This window comes from Phalacrocorax carbo, chromosome 4, assembly GCF_963921805.1.
Source record: "Phalacrocorax carbo chromosome 4, bPhaCar2.1, whole genome shotgun sequence".
Taxonomy (NCBI): Eukaryota; Metazoa; Chordata; class Aves; order Suliformes; family Phalacrocoracidae; genus Phalacrocorax; species Phalacrocorax carbo.
Genome location: NC_087516.1, coordinates 36,180,318 through 36,195,440, shown reverse-complemented (window position 1 = coordinate 36,195,440; position 15,123 = coordinate 36,180,318). Strand labels below are relative to the sequence as shown.

Below are 15,123 nucleotides of genomic sequence, written 5' to 3'. Positions count from 1 at the left end.
ATTGCTCTACTTTTTGACTAAAACATTAACACTACACTTTTTCCTGATGTATCAATGACTTGCTGTTCTTATTACAATGACCTATCTTTGCCATTTTTTCATCCCCTTTGCAATTAGCAAAGAGGATGCTACAACTCAGACCCTTAACCATTCAGGATTTTATGTTAGTGAGACTACACCAACCAGCTGCTGTTATTAGGCTGGCTTTTATAGACAAAAGACTATTAAAGCACAGTAATTCCTACTGCTTACAGGTGTGTTGCACAAAGCAGTGCTTCAGTGATGCCCCAGATCCCATACGGGGTCACCCAGCAAACAAAGGACAAACTGCACAAGGTTTGAGTGTGTATCGCAGTATTTGGTTACAGGTCTGTAAGAAGAGGTGCGTGCGGTGGGTTTCAGCTAACTTAGCACTGGAAGGGCACATTTACCTCAGTGATAATGGTACTGACTGAAGTAGGCCTCATCCAAACGGAGAGCACTCCCAGCACTGACAGTGTTTATACTGACAAAGGAGTTTATCTGCTGGAGTTTTAACAGCAGTCCCTGGTCTTAACCTTCCTGTGGATGACGTTAACATTTTAAGCCACATACTTGTGTATTTACTTAGAGGTGTAGGTGATTTTGCATTTTCCAGCCCAGCTACTGTAAAGACAAAACTAAGCATGAATCAGGCTTGAAGAAATAGGTTACTCCTGTCCAAATGTATGTTGCTGTTGTGCTGCATTTTTCACTGGTAGAAGTACAGCACAGGCAGCGTTTGCGAGGAGGTAGCCTGGCTGTGGCGGCCAGCATGGCTTGGACAAGGACCAAAGAGCTACTCTGAGGCACTGAAAAAGGCTGCTGCCTGCTTAGTTTGCTTCTTGTTGCAGGTTTTGTTTCTGTTTGAACAGTTGTTCCTTGTCAGACAGACACACTAGTATGGGGTAATTCAGCTTTGCAGGCAGAATCCCAAGTGTAAGATACTCCCCAAATATCTGTGTTTTCCTTAAATCTTGCTTCTATGCTGTTGCTTTACAGAGGAATTCTTGTTTTGCTTTTGTTAAAGGAAAGGATTAGGGTGTGGGAGCTTTTGCCAGCTATAAAGGGCTTGCCGTTGTGTATTTTATCTTTGTGCTTCTGAAGTGAAGGGTGGCTCTGGCAACAGAAAATTCTTTCAAGTTAGCACAGTCAATGCAGAAAGTCCATACGGTTGCTTTTGGACTCAAGTGTTTTAGGGATGACACTGAAGTGGCCCAACCGCGAGCTCCATGGGCAGTGCTAGCTGCCCATGTATAAAACCGGTATATGATTGGGGGGGGGGGGAGGAAAATCTCTGTACAAGGCAAAACTGACTATTTGCATACAAGCTCAAAGACTTAGGCACTTTGCAACGCTGAAATAACGTTACATGTATTCCGAGAAATGATGGGAGAAACAGTTGTGTACTCCAAGCAAAATTTATTAGAAGTCTATTCGAGAAAAAAAACCACAGAGACCTTTTGCTTGTAGGAATTCAAAGTCAGTTACCTGAAAGCCAGGTATGAAAAACCTGTATTTTTCTAAAATCAGATACAGAGTAGAAACAGTACTTTTTAAATATCACAGGCAACAGATATTTCAATCATAAATGGCATCAAAGATAGGTATTAATCTCACAGCAAAGCTGCATGCAGATCTAGTTTAAAATTGAAAGCCTTTGAATATAAAGCTTTTGCCATGAAATCTGCAATAATAAAGGTATGCTGCACAAAGATGTTTCTTTACCTTTGTCTCAATGACATTTCTCAGTAATAAAGATATATGTACATTTAGATTTGGCTGGTAAACCATATTTTAATTAATAAAATTTTGCATAAAATGCTATTTTACAGAATTGCACTATCCAGATGTGCCTATGGTAAATAGAGCAAGAAAAGAAAAATGCATTGAAATGTTCTGTATGTGAGGAGGGCAAAGGCCAAATAAGGAACCTAATTTTTTTAAAAATCAACAACCAAATGGCTCTGTACAAAAAAGCAAACATATGTACAAAATGCTACAGAGACTACATACACTTTGATAATTTCAATCCTTTACCCATGAGAAACGCAGTAGAAGCTTTTGCCATCTATAAGGTGCTGAAGAAACCAAATCTGATTTTTTGTTTTTATAAAGCCATAGTCGTTATCATCCTGTGCCTTAAATAGCAAATGAAATTATGCTTACCTTTGCTTATGGAAAATGTATGTTTTCAGATGCTTGTTTCATTCAGGGGGAAAAAAAAACCAGCTCTAAGATGTATCTGTTTTAAAACTTGTGACTTTTTTTTCCTGTACTAAATTCCTAAAAAGAATGTGTAACTCAGGCTTCATTAACATACGTGTGTATATATATATAGTGAAATAAATCAGTAATGATACTTGTGAATATTTTTCAGGTGGCTATGTTAGGAAAAAAACACCCAACCCAACAACCCTTTGCACTAACACTTTACTTCCTGCTGCTTAAAATTCCTGTGATACGTAAGAACACTAATCTCTCAAATTTCATGTTGCTTACTATTACAACCATTTAACGCCAGACATCAGTAGCAAGTTATTATTGCCTATGCTTTTATCATTGTCCTGTCTCTTCATTAAATCCTCTTTCCCAAGGTTTTATGTCTCTTGCGCTTCTTACCTTTTAACAGAAAACACTATAGTTTTATTAGGGAAAAAGAAAATAAAGGTTTAGCCAATACCATTGCACCCGTTCAGAACACTTGCAGTTCTTCCATTTTTCACTATGCTTGCTTGAGATTTTACAATCACTGTGCATATGTTACAACATACAAGTGCAGGCAAAAAATCTATATTATAATTTGTCATACATTGTAAACCAGTACAATAGGCAAACCTGTGATACGGCAAAGTGAAAGCAACAAATGCTGCCAAGCTAATATGAATGTGGAAACCCAAACAATGTTTTTAAATATAGTAAACAGCAACTTCCCCCTGTATTTTGTGCATGCTGAAAGAAATCCCATCAGACTTCAAGGTAGTACCACAAATGTCCAAACCAAGAACTGTTTCTCCCCCTCCCCACCCCGCCATGGCCATTCACCTGCGTACCTCTCATCAGGCTTCTCCTATTGTGTTTCAAATGAAAAGAATCTAAAGCAGGGAGCATTTAAATGCTGAAACAATTCCTCTTGTTTCAGAAAAGCTTAGTTATTTCCATCGTGGTCGTTGCTGTAATACTGCTGTAACCGTTTGGCAGATGGGATGGGATGAGGGTGAACTAGATGGTCTCTATTTGAGACCGCAAGCAAGAAAACAGAAGGCCAGTGTAGCATGTTTTCTAGCAGCTTTATGCAGATGTGTTGCAGAGATGCAGCATAAATAAGTAGAGAAAAAAAATTCACAGCCTCTTGACATAGTTTCCAGGGAAAGTACCAAAGAATTTGGTTCTTCTTGAGGTTCCTGAAATTAGAAGCAATAGATGAAAGATGGGAATAACAACAGGAAATCACTATGTAAGCAGGGCCTTAAACATAAAGATTTAAATATTGCACAAACAGAAATATCGACAGCTCTTTATAATATAACTTCAAGAAGTATTTTGAATTTAATTTCTGAGTTACAATTTGTTAAAACTCCTAACTGCAGGAAGGAAAAAACAAAGAGGCATCTTTAATCAAAGTGCCTAGGCCTGATTAAAATCTGAGCTAAAATTTTGACTTGGCACATAGAAATAATTTAATTTCAACAACATCAAGTCTATTTAAATAACTTGAATTTTTGAAATGCTGAGGACTAGTTAGATGACTGTTAGCCACTGTGTGCATGAGTGTTTATGGAACCATTAAGCCACTTTATCTAGGCCTAGTTATGAAATCTCTGTTCAGCAATACTTGGTTCTCACAAGCAGTCAATGCTGTAGATGTGTTCATGCAAGGAAGTTTTACATTACCTGGTCTTTATGAAGAGAGCAGGAATACACAGTCTGGTTTGTGTCACGAGAATGACAACAGTGCCGTATAACAAACTGGAGGTGCATGTCAATCAATTCCAAAAGACACAAGTGAAAAATTGCTCACTAATTTCAGTGGATTTCATTTGGGATTTCTCCTGATAAAGCCAGGTTCAGGTTTATTAAATATATATGGTATTTATGAATACCAAAAAAATAACTTGTTTAAAAGACACCAAGCAAAGAGAGCAGCAAAGGTCAGGGGTGTGGGGGATGGGGGGGGGGGGCAGAAAAAGCAATTGAATTAAAACATACCCACAAACCATCCATCATCACATTTTTCCATCACATCAATGACATCTCCCTCTCTGAGCTCCAATTCATCTTCGTTCCTAGGAGTATAGTTATATAGAGCCTGAAACCTTAAATAGGACAAATGATGTGTTTTAAAAAGAAGTAAGAATTATTTGCACCTTTGCTGAAGCAAAGGACCTGGTTTAAACATTAACTAATAAGGAACACTTCTTTCAAATAGGGGGAAGTGGTTTATTTCGTCTGGTAGACTTCAGGGCTAGGTATGTATTATAGTAAATAAGTAAAACTTGATCGGTAAGGTAACCCATCAGACACTAAGGACTGGGGACTGAAGGCAAACCTGATGGCTCCTCAACCAGTTTATTTGATCAGTTGCTTTGAACACAGAATTCTAGTGTGGTTGGTTTTTTGTTTTTGTTGTTGTGTGTGTGTGTTTGTTTTTAAAAGCATGATTTTACAGTTGAGTCACCAAACCAGAGTACTTCTAGAGGGGAGTCTGTAGATGCACTGGCCGCTTAACCCACCATGGTCAGCACCTAAATCTGTGGCTCTGCCTTCAAGCTTTGGAAAGCTGAATGTAGCGTATGTGTTTCCTGCCCTGGCAAAGCTAAGTGCCACACGGCATAAGCAGGGTGCCTGCTGTCCTTCTGTAGTTGGTGGAGGAAGGTGCACATGCGTGTGGCTCTCACGCTGCCGCTGTGACTGGGGGACCTCCTCGGGTGCCTCAGTAGCAAATGCTGAGGTGAGACTTGGCACTGTAGGAGTTCTGGGGGTAAAAGAGGTGCCTCCTTCTGTGGGGAATAATTGCTATTTGGAAACACACAGCTGTAAACCCTTCCCTGGTTAAAACTGCCCTTGCTACATATATTAAAAAAATATCTCAGAGTGAGGGAGAGGCTTGAATTGAATCAGGGGAGATAGGGATGAAAACTCAAGCAGAATTCAGACACTGACTTGTACCTCCACCCTGGCCAGGGGCTGCAGATTGAAGGATCTGAGGTGGATAAATGGAAGGAAGTATGAGGTTACTAAGTTTATTATCTTTCCTTCCTTGTCAGATTTTCCTGGAATTGAAAAAATGGTAATAAACTCTTCGTAAGGGGAGCTGAAGGTGCTTGGGCTGACAGCCCGTGGGCAGATTGCTGCAAATGCCCATGAGTCCTGCAGAGTCAGAATCTGCCTTTTCTTCCTAACCAGCTGTGTCCCAGCTATGAATGACCGTGTGTAAAGGAGCAGGGTACAACAGCAGATATTGTACAAAGGAAATAGTTTTAATTTCAAAATCTTGAAACCAAACATAATCACATCCATTTTTCTCCTCTTAAAAACAGTTCACTGACTTTAAAACGTTAATGCCATTATACTTCCCCCAATAAAAACAAAATAACCCCTCCTTTGATGTGTTGGTACTGAATATTTCCATTAGCTCTGTATCATTCAGGCAGAGTTTCCATGCCTTAAATGAAATGTTTCAGGAGCAGGCATTTTTTACTGAAATAAAGTCGCATTTGAAAATCCTATATACTGACTGGTGCTAGGCTTAGTCTAATGATGGGCTTTTTGAATAAACCACATTTATTTTTCACATTGCTGGTTTGGAGAAAAAAAGACAGTGTTCCAAGACAAAAAAAAAGATTTAAACTTAATTTTTCATGACTGGCCGTTATCTCTCCAAATCTGAAAAGTCTGATTTTATATTTTAATCATACTAACAAAATGGAACGGGAGTGGTTATTTAAGCAATTACCTCCGGTAATTTGTGTAGCAGGACCAAGAACAATCTGTGCAAAAAGTTAAATGGCAATAACACTTTCCCTCAGGCTTATTGTTATTTGAGGAAAGCAGAGCTATGATGATATTCCAAAACTGATTAAATGCAGCTTCCAAAGGTACAGGAGTTGCAGATGTAATGTGTCAAGAATAGGATTCAAGCCAATTACTTACTCAAATACGCTAACAAGAACTTCCCGTTAGCACTCTTTGTACTTTAGAAATCTAATCTTAGTCATTTCTAGATAATCCATTTTAATAACTCCTTTGTAGTAATTTAAGTCTCTCTTTACTAATCTAGGAATTTCTTAAATAAGAAAACTCTACTACCGTTTACAACACTAAGATAATAAGCATTCAAGACAAAGAATGGTTGGTTGGCAATTTAAATATATTTCTATTTTTAATTTTAGGGATAAGTAACTTTAGTCATAACCTACTTAAACTACATTGAACAAAATTAATTAGATAATTATTGCTTGTGAAGCTGAGTTAGGTACTTCTGTACGCTCAACAAAACCAAGAGGAGCTTGAGAAAAATGGTTTTAGTGAGACTGAAACCAAAATGTCCAATTTTCATAATATATTATCTGTGGTATAGTTATTTGGTAGCTTTTTGCCCCTCTCTTCTCTCTTGCCATTTCTTCAAGTGACTAAGAGATAAACTTTTAAATAGACACTAAGCTTTAGTTATATTTAGGAGAATTCATCTAACACACTCCAAAGTGCTTTGATGCTAGAGGAAGAATGGCTACTGGTTACAATGATCACTGAAGCAGGACCTGAGTGCAAGACTGAAAAAACCCCAAATTTTTAAGAGAAAATGGAAACCATCTTGCACCAAACTTGCATTTTAATAGTCAGCACTGAAATAGCCTTATGTGCCTTACATGTTTTATCCCAAGTGCTTACGTTGTTTCTGAAACCAAGTCTTGAGACCTAGGTGGTTCTTCAATTTTTTGGAAAGGTTTTCTTGTATCTAATTTTTAAATTACACATGTAAATTACACCAGAAAGTGTGAGCCTGTGTTCCTGGAATCAACATTATCAAGTTGTTTTTTTCTCTATTCACATCCAGAACCGTTTCTGAATAATTTGTGTGTCGAGTCAGTAAAGCAGATGAGTTGAATCAATGTTAAATCGTTAATTGGCATTCTGCTGAGATGTAAAAATGGAGAGAACAAAAAAGTCTAACTTTATACTTGAGAGAATAATTTTGTAAAAATAAACAATGGGAGAACAGTAAGGTGGCACATCTGTCTGAGTCTGGTGTAAATTAAACAACTAAGGCTTTGCCCTTTGGGACCTTCTTGGATATCTTCCTACATCATGTAGTTATCTGTAAACTTCTGAAATCTCTTCATAATTCTACTTGGCAGGTTAACAAATTATTTGACTATGTGCTGGCTATTGCTTAAATGTTAGGTTTTGGTTTAGTAGACAAGAAGTATACTTACGGTTCCCCCCCACCATGTATGTTTTCATGAGCAAGCACAGGGCGCTGTGGCTGAAATGAAATGATTTGAAATGTAATAAAGATTTATAGTCTAAGGTCCAAATAGCTGGATAGGGGCATGACACATGGTTGCTTGAGAGTTCGTATCCTACCTTGCATAAAAAAACACCCCACCCCATGCCAGCTCACAAGAAATTATTAAGAGACATGGCGAGCAACACAACCTTGGCAGGTTTAAAGATCTGATTTTTGGAGGACATAATAAAAACTAAAATAAAACTGTGAACTTTATCAACAGTTTGTTCTATTTATAGGAGAGTAGAAAGTTGGAATAGAATGCTGCTGCCTCTTCACTGTGAAACAGAAATAGCATTAGAAAAAATCAGATGCAACTGTTGAACATTATACATTCCTTGGGTGAAGCATATTTTTAGTTAAGCAGAAATAAAATCTCCTATACGTAATGGCAGAATTTAGAATATTCATAGACAAACAACATACCAATTTACATTACACACACACACAGAGTACTAACTTGGCAGGCATAACATGCTATGCTTTAATTAATTCTCTTTCATCTCAAGGGGGAGCACAAAGCCATGCAGGCTGTTGGGAAACAAAGAGCAGAAAGAATTTTTGAAAGAATGCATGATGTAATTGTGTGAAAATAACAATTAACACTTTTACTTCAGAGGAAAAAGTAGTTTGTATTTCCAGTGCGAAGCTTTATGAAAGGAACTACTTTCCTTCTTAATGAAGCATGACCCGCCAGTAATATCCAATCAACCTGGACGCAATGGAAATGAAAAATATTACCCTCCTACAGAAACCATACCCTGCTTAGAAAGAGATTGACTTACACCGATTAGAATCTGGCTGGGGCCAGAAACAGTGCAGGAGCAGCTGCTTGGGAGAGCTCTTGATGTGAGCAGCGATCATATTCCCTGTTGACTGAGGATGCCCTGTGGTCGTGCGGTAGAGACCAACAGTCTGATACAAGTCTGGGAACTGTATCTGTTTTGGGAGCATGGCTAACAAACACAGCTCATGGCACTTTCTTTCATGAACTGAGTAAACTGCAACCTGATCTTGAAGCCATGGGATTTGTCTTATTACTCCACGGTTCTCTCTTTCCCAGGTTTGACTATTTCAGTTCATCTCATTTCAGTTGACTCTTGAAGATGATGCAGACTTCCATGAGAAGGCCATGGTAAACAACCCACGGCCTGATGATATCAACTGAATGTTAAAACACACTGTGTTTTTAGTTCCTTTTTTTTTTTTTTTTTTTTTTTTTTTTTTTGGCCCTCCCCTCCCAACAACTCCAGGTGAAATTGAAGTAGTTGGATTTCTTTTCATCATGTTTGTATATGTACATGCAGAAAACATTGTGAACATTCTCCCCTTCATCTTTACAGTCTGTAAAGTATAATTTAAAAAGGTGCCTAAAGATGCAGGCAGGTAGATTACAGAACTCTTACTCACATTAATGACAGCTAGGCAGGACAGAGGTTTTCAAAGTGCAAAAAAATTGTTTATATTTTTTAAGAGTCTCTTCTCTCCTTCATTTAACTCTCCTCTGCCAGCATACAAGACAGATGGATATTTTTTACTGAAGAATCCAACAATAAAGTTTGCAAATTAGATGTTTCTGTTCTCAGAAAACCCCCTTCAACAGTTGGCTTGTCAAGCAAGAGAATATTCCACTGGGCAGATTGCTTGGTATTTGGATTGGAATCTGACCGTATTTTCTGCTAATCTTTCATCAGGTCTGTAACTGAGCTGAATGCCAAAGATAGAGATGCAAGAGAACTCACCCGAGGTTAAGAATTTTTCTTGCAAACAATAAAAGTTAATGTCCTAAACAATACTACAAATGATTTAATGCTTTGAAAGTACACCAAGCTATGAAGAAATGAGGTAGGTCAGTAGTCAGTATTATCTTCTTTTTCCACATATGCTTCAACTCTTTAAAATGTTTTATTGCTAGTTACCTACTGTAGAAACAGATGACTGGAAATCTTCACTCACCTTGATTTTCTACTCTATGTTATTGCTACAGAGAAAACTGACGAAATTAAAATCTGGGAAAACTAGGGTGAAGTAATCTGTGCTATGTCTGAGCAGGGCGACCTTGGAGGTTGCTCTCTGTCCGAATGCGTTCCTCAGTAGTAAACCAGCTGACATCAGGAAGCTTTCTCCCCATTTTCTTCCCCTAAGCTCTCATTCCCATATACAATGGCATTGGCTAGAATGGGGGCTGCTGCAAAGCCTGGCTAATTGTGCTTGAGAGATATCATGAAATGCATCACCCTGGGGGTAGCTCTTGGTGCTTAGGATTTCCAGTTTCCAACTACAAACCAGTTCACTACATTATCCTGTTGCCTGGGGAAAATTGTAGGACCTAATCCCAAAAACATTAAAAAGTGTGCAGTCAAGTCAATGGTCCCAGCTGTACACCTGATTTTCATGCATGACTGAGATGCACTTGCGTATAATAGCTCTGTATAGTCCTGAACGTGCAAATTATGTGTATGATTTGTGCTCTTGTAGTTTTGGCATTAAAGTAATAAATGCACTAAACATTGACCAATACAGTCCTCTTAACACATTGATTACATGCTGTTCATTTGGCGTAACAGGCAAAATTAAAATAGGGCTTAATCCCTTTTTTATGGATCTTATTCCCAGTTGGACTTTCTTTGGGATGGAGTTGGTCCACTGCTACAACAATCCTGGCCTTCCTATGATTGAACTGTCTCTCTTCAGTGATGAAGAAAGCACTGTCCCCTCACACCTGGTCATAAACAGAGGCCTGCCTAAAAGCCAAGACTCTGAAAGTTACACAAACCTGCACACCTTAAATTAAAATTCAAAATTTAAAAAGGGACCCACCAGAAGGACAATAAACTAAAACGAGCAGCAACAGCATGGAAAAGAGTTGATCTTGCTATCAGTTTTAAGAGCCAAATGTAAAGAAACTGATGCAGAGAATAATTTAGTCCTAAACTGAAAGCAAAACACAACCCATAAATTCTTACTGTCATATAGTTTAGGTTGGAATTAATTTTTTTTCCCATAATTTAGATCACCTTTCTGAGCCAAACTTATGCAAACTTTAAACAATCTGACTTTCTGGCTAGGTAAAATTGTTACAACTATGTTACTGTTATATTACAGATATGAAGGGAAAGGCTAAAAAGTATGACAGTCTGGACTAACAGTGCTTTGATAAAGAGCAGAGTGTTGTGTGAACATCACATAGCAGCAACAAAATGTTTTGAAAAGGAGGACATGGATTCAAAAGCAAGGATTCAGCCTGTATACAAAAGCCTGTACACATGCAATGAAGTATAAATCTTTGACTCCTAGAAGCTGTGCTTTTAATAAACTAGAAATGCTTTGCAAGAATAGCAATTTAGAAAAAAACCCAGGCTAAATCTAGAGAACTTTGATCTCTGACTTCTTGTAGCACTGGAAATACTATGCAGTACCGCAGAGATACACTAATGGATTTATAAAACAAGTTTTGGCACACACAGACCTGTTGGCTTTACTCAGACATAGCACAGAAGCACAACAGGAAGAAAACACAGCATACTGATAGTGTTGAGACACTTGGGCAAAAGCAAAATATTGGAAGACTGGACACTGAGCTCCTTTTCTATGGAAATGCTGTTATTGCACACTGGGCATCCAGTACCATACCCTGTGTGAATAGCTGTGACCTCTCACAGGTGAGCTGCAGGACCTCTTAGTCATCACTGGGCTACGAGGAGGTTTACCCAGAACAAATATCTCCCTCTTTAATTTAGCCTAGAAAAACCACAAAAACTGCGTCAAGTGAGAGCTTAAGAATGAAGCACCATGGGGGTTTTATTGCTTCATTCATACATGCAAACTGGACACGCTTTTCTTGATAACAAAAAGCAAGTCTGTTACAGGTGCAAATAATGGTACTATTAGTATATGGTATTTTCATTGTTGCCACAATAATACAGAAAAGCTCAACAGGGCAGAGCATAAACACTATCTTAGAAATACCAATGACAAACACTGTAATGCCTTGCTGTTGAACAAAACACAGACCTTAATTTTGCAATTAGAAAGCAAGTATATACTTGATGGAAAGCACTTCAAGGAAAAAAAATCCTCATTTTGTTAGCGTCACTACAAATCAGCTAAATATTTGTCGGAATTCAGTTCCTAAGGGTGTGTGTGCAGCAAATGTGAATTCTCAGGGGCAGAGGCGAGTCGGGGGGAATGTGAGAGGAGTGCAGTGCTGACATTGGAAACCTTCTAACTGGTATTTGTGACTGCCAGTAGAACGTGGCAAGGCAGAACAGCAGCTCTTCGGAGCTGAGAGGGTGAATGTGGAAAACAGGATACCAAGGGAGGTCTGACCTTTGTCAGTTAAGCTAAGCAAAAAGTACCCAGCAAAGCACTGCATGACTGATAAATTAGTCAAAGTTGCAGAAACAAATGCAATACTGTGGTTTATCCCTTCTTTGAGGTGAAACATACCTAAGCCCATGACAGATTTGTGCCCTGGAAAGAACCCTTAAGTCTCTTCCCTACTTCAGGGAAAAAAAAAATCCAACAGATTGGGTGGACCTTAAGACTTCTTGAAGTCCGTTATGTCTGGGTTTTCCATGAACATACACTGTGAGACATGGTAGATTTTTTTAAATAGTGTGTGGAGTGGTGGTGTTTGTTTGTTTGGTTGGTTTTTTTTCCATTGATGCAATGATCACTTTTTCTAGGATAGTTTCTCAAACTTTTTACATGAGTTCCTCCTTTCATGAGCAAATGGACTCTCTGGGAATCAGCACTGGGAATTGACTTTGTCTATCTAGAGCAATAGGGTTTCCGGATTTCGTTTTACTGCCACAGAGCTGCAATGCTGCCACAAAGTGTAGTCATGAAGAGGGAATAATCTTTGTCCAGTCCTTGACTAACAGAACTGGTATTTAGAACATGACCTCCTGCAGTGGTGCTTTATTGTGAAATTTATGACTGTTCTTCCAGGGTTTGGATTGAAATTGAAAATGCATTTAAACTACAAATGTTACTTAGTTTCTGTGTACTTGAATGTGAGTCTGTTTCTTTCAGTTATGTAAGAGCTACAGATGGTCTGGTATGGACTTGAGATTGAGTTGAAGCCTTTTGCTTTCCTATCACTGGTATCTTCTTAAACTATTTCACTGTATCATAATGGTTAGAGTTTTACCTTGTGTTTCATATGAAGAAGGCTTATCTTGATACTCTATGTGCTATGTTATTTAATATTAGTAAAGGAAACAATACATTTGAAAAGATCAAACTCAGTGTTAGCCTTGCAGTTGTTTAATATACATGAAGATTTGCAACAATCCGTACTCAAGAGGTGCAGTTACCTTTAACTTTGGTGAGTCTGTCTCCTGCTGATGTAAGGGTTTAGAAAGGAGAGGAGGTGAGAGGGAAGCAGTAGACGAGGATGTTGTAGGAACACTGTGAGAAGTTGGTGCCTTGGCAGAGTGAAATGGAAGATAAGAAGAAAGGTGGAAAGGAGGATCAGAGTTTCCTGAAGTTCCCATAGAAAGTAGAGCTGGCTTAAGTATTTAAGAAAAATGAGAAGCAACTGTGCTATAAAACCAGCTGTGAAGGACATAAAATGCTCAATAAGGAGTCACGTAACTAACCTGAACAGTCAGAAATGTGATGCTAATTTTATTACTAGTCAGTCTACTATTCTGGAAGAAAGTTCTTCCCTCAGAAATCAAAAGAAGTTGCTATTTATGGCAGTTGATTTCACCTCTATTCTTACAGTTTTCTCCTGTGTTTTTCAGGTCAAGTAAGGGCAGAGGCATCCTGCAAAAATCTTTCTAATTAACTAGGTTAACGTTTGGCCTAAAACGTATTGCCCTAAGTATCTGATTTACATGTTTGCATGTGCTAGCCAAAGCAACTGCCCGAATAGTCTGTTGAAATAAGTGCTAGACAGAAAAGATCTGTTTTAAAACTTTGCCTAGAAACCACACAAACTGTGTAGCAATATTGTGGCATTTAATGGCTAGCAGACATTTGGGATAGTTCAGTGTTGTACTGTCCCAAAGAGGAACTGGGGAGGGCTTAGGGGGAAGCATTTGTTAAACTGCCAAACATAATTTGATCTGTTGTTATTAGTCACATTCTCGTAACAGAGTCTACTATAAATAAACCAGCTGGAGAAGTGACACATGTGAAGTACAAACCGCTCTGTCTCTGCAGGAGGCACATCCCTCCCTCTGAAGACTGCTGACAGCATTTGCCGGCTGGGGCCTCTGGCTCAAAAGGGGTGGCATGTAATGGGCCGGAGAGGAAAATGATTCACTGGCTTTTCACTTCAGAAGCTCGATGGCAGCTAACGAGGACCGAAGGGAAAGGACCAGCAGAACTGATACACCATAGAATTTACAATGGTGTATATGTCTGCTTCTGAGACGGGACTATCCCCTAAAACTTGCCATTTTTATCCAATGCAATAGGATAAAACTCTGCTTGTGCACAATACAAACATGTAAATAAAGAAAAGGCAGAGAATAATTATACTAAGCTATCTGAACACAGAAGCCAGTTTTTTTCAGAAATTAGAGTACCTTATCAATATTCGGTGAAGTGTATCCTTCATAACACACCCTGGAGTCTCCTCCACTTGCTATTGGGAATTCTAAATTGTCATGTCCCAGATCCTCCTCTATATAGAGTCTTGTCAGTTCTTCTGCTGTGCCTTGTGCTCCTCTGTAGAAGTCTGATTCTTGAGGCTTTGACTGATCCCCTATATTAACTGACAGATCTGTAGTACAGATTTCCTCTTTGTTTTCAGCAGTTGCAGCTAGCACGCTGGAGGTGGAGCCACCTTCATGTGGCGAAGGGATGTTAGAGGTAGCACCAACGTGTTCACCTTCTCTTGTAGTATCTGACAAGTCTCTAGGCACTTCAATAACTGAAGAGTCAAGCGTACCTCTCAAGTCTCTATCTTTTCCTGGGTTGGTATTGTTGCTGGTATGCTTATATGCTATGTCATGAGAAGAGCTGGCTGGAGGTGAGACAGAGGTAGATACAAGAAAGGGCAGAGGAAGAGCTGTAGGAGAGCTGAGAGAGACCTCTGTATTTGGAATAAAGTGATCATCTTTAACTCGGTGAATGGTATTACCTGGGGAGATTGGTACAGACTGGGATGTTGTTAATGCCAAAGAATTGAGTTCTTCTAAGTCACAAAGAAAACTGTCTGGAAATGGTGGAGGAGGCAAGATGCACACATTTGAAGGTGAAAAACCAACAGTCCTTGAAAACCAGTCACTAGTGGCAGCCTGGAGACTCTTTTGATCAATAGGTGACCAAGAGGAGGAAAGGTGTCTGGAAAGTGGGGACAGTGCTTGGGAAGGCAACTTCAAAAATAAGAAAAACACGGGAATTTAAATAAATAAATAAGCATGGTAGAGAACTAGGATATGAATAGACTGGAAAACAAAAATGTCTGTGCCATCATCTGGATTATAGGGTATCATTTCAGTGAGCACAGGTGTCTAAAATCATTACTACATGAATCAGAACAGCAGGAAAGACATTTGAAAAATGAAACTCTATCAGGTTCTGGCTTGGGGCTTAAATGTCAAACATTAAGACAGATCTGAATCATTACATTCACG

General features: G+C 38.8%; 2 protein-coding genes across 19 annotated transcripts in view; both read right to left on the bottom strand.

The window, feature by feature from the left end:
* Positions 1 to 1,420: 1,420 nt before the first annotated feature.
* Positions 1,421 to 15,123, bottom strand: part of SORBS2 (sorbin and SH3 domain containing 2) — a 247,725-nt gene continuing 234,022 nt past the window's right edge. For 16 of the 18 annotated variants that reach the window (XM_064449585.1, XM_064449591.1, XM_064449575.1 and 13 more), the window contains 3 exons: positions 7,455 to 7,504; positions 4,228 to 4,334; positions 1,421 to 3,422 (listed from right to left, as the gene is read on the bottom strand). In XM_064449585.1, coding sequence (XP_064305655.1) covers positions 3,361 to 3,422; positions 4,228 to 4,334; positions 7,455 to 7,504 — 219 coding nt within the window. In that variant the 3' untranslated portion in view covers positions 1,421 to 3,360. The remainder of the gene's footprint in view (positions 3,423 to 4,227; positions 4,335 to 7,454; positions 7,505 to 15,123) is intronic. The other 2 variants (XM_064449587.1, XM_064449581.1) reach the window with 1 other exon arrangement.
* Positions 13,027 to 14,889, bottom strand: LOC135313219 (uncharacterized; the record flags this gene model as incomplete). The annotated part of the gene is made up of 1 exon (XM_064450773.1): positions 13,027 to 14,889. A coding segment is annotated over one exon (828 nt), but the record flags the coding sequence as incomplete, so codon positions are not given.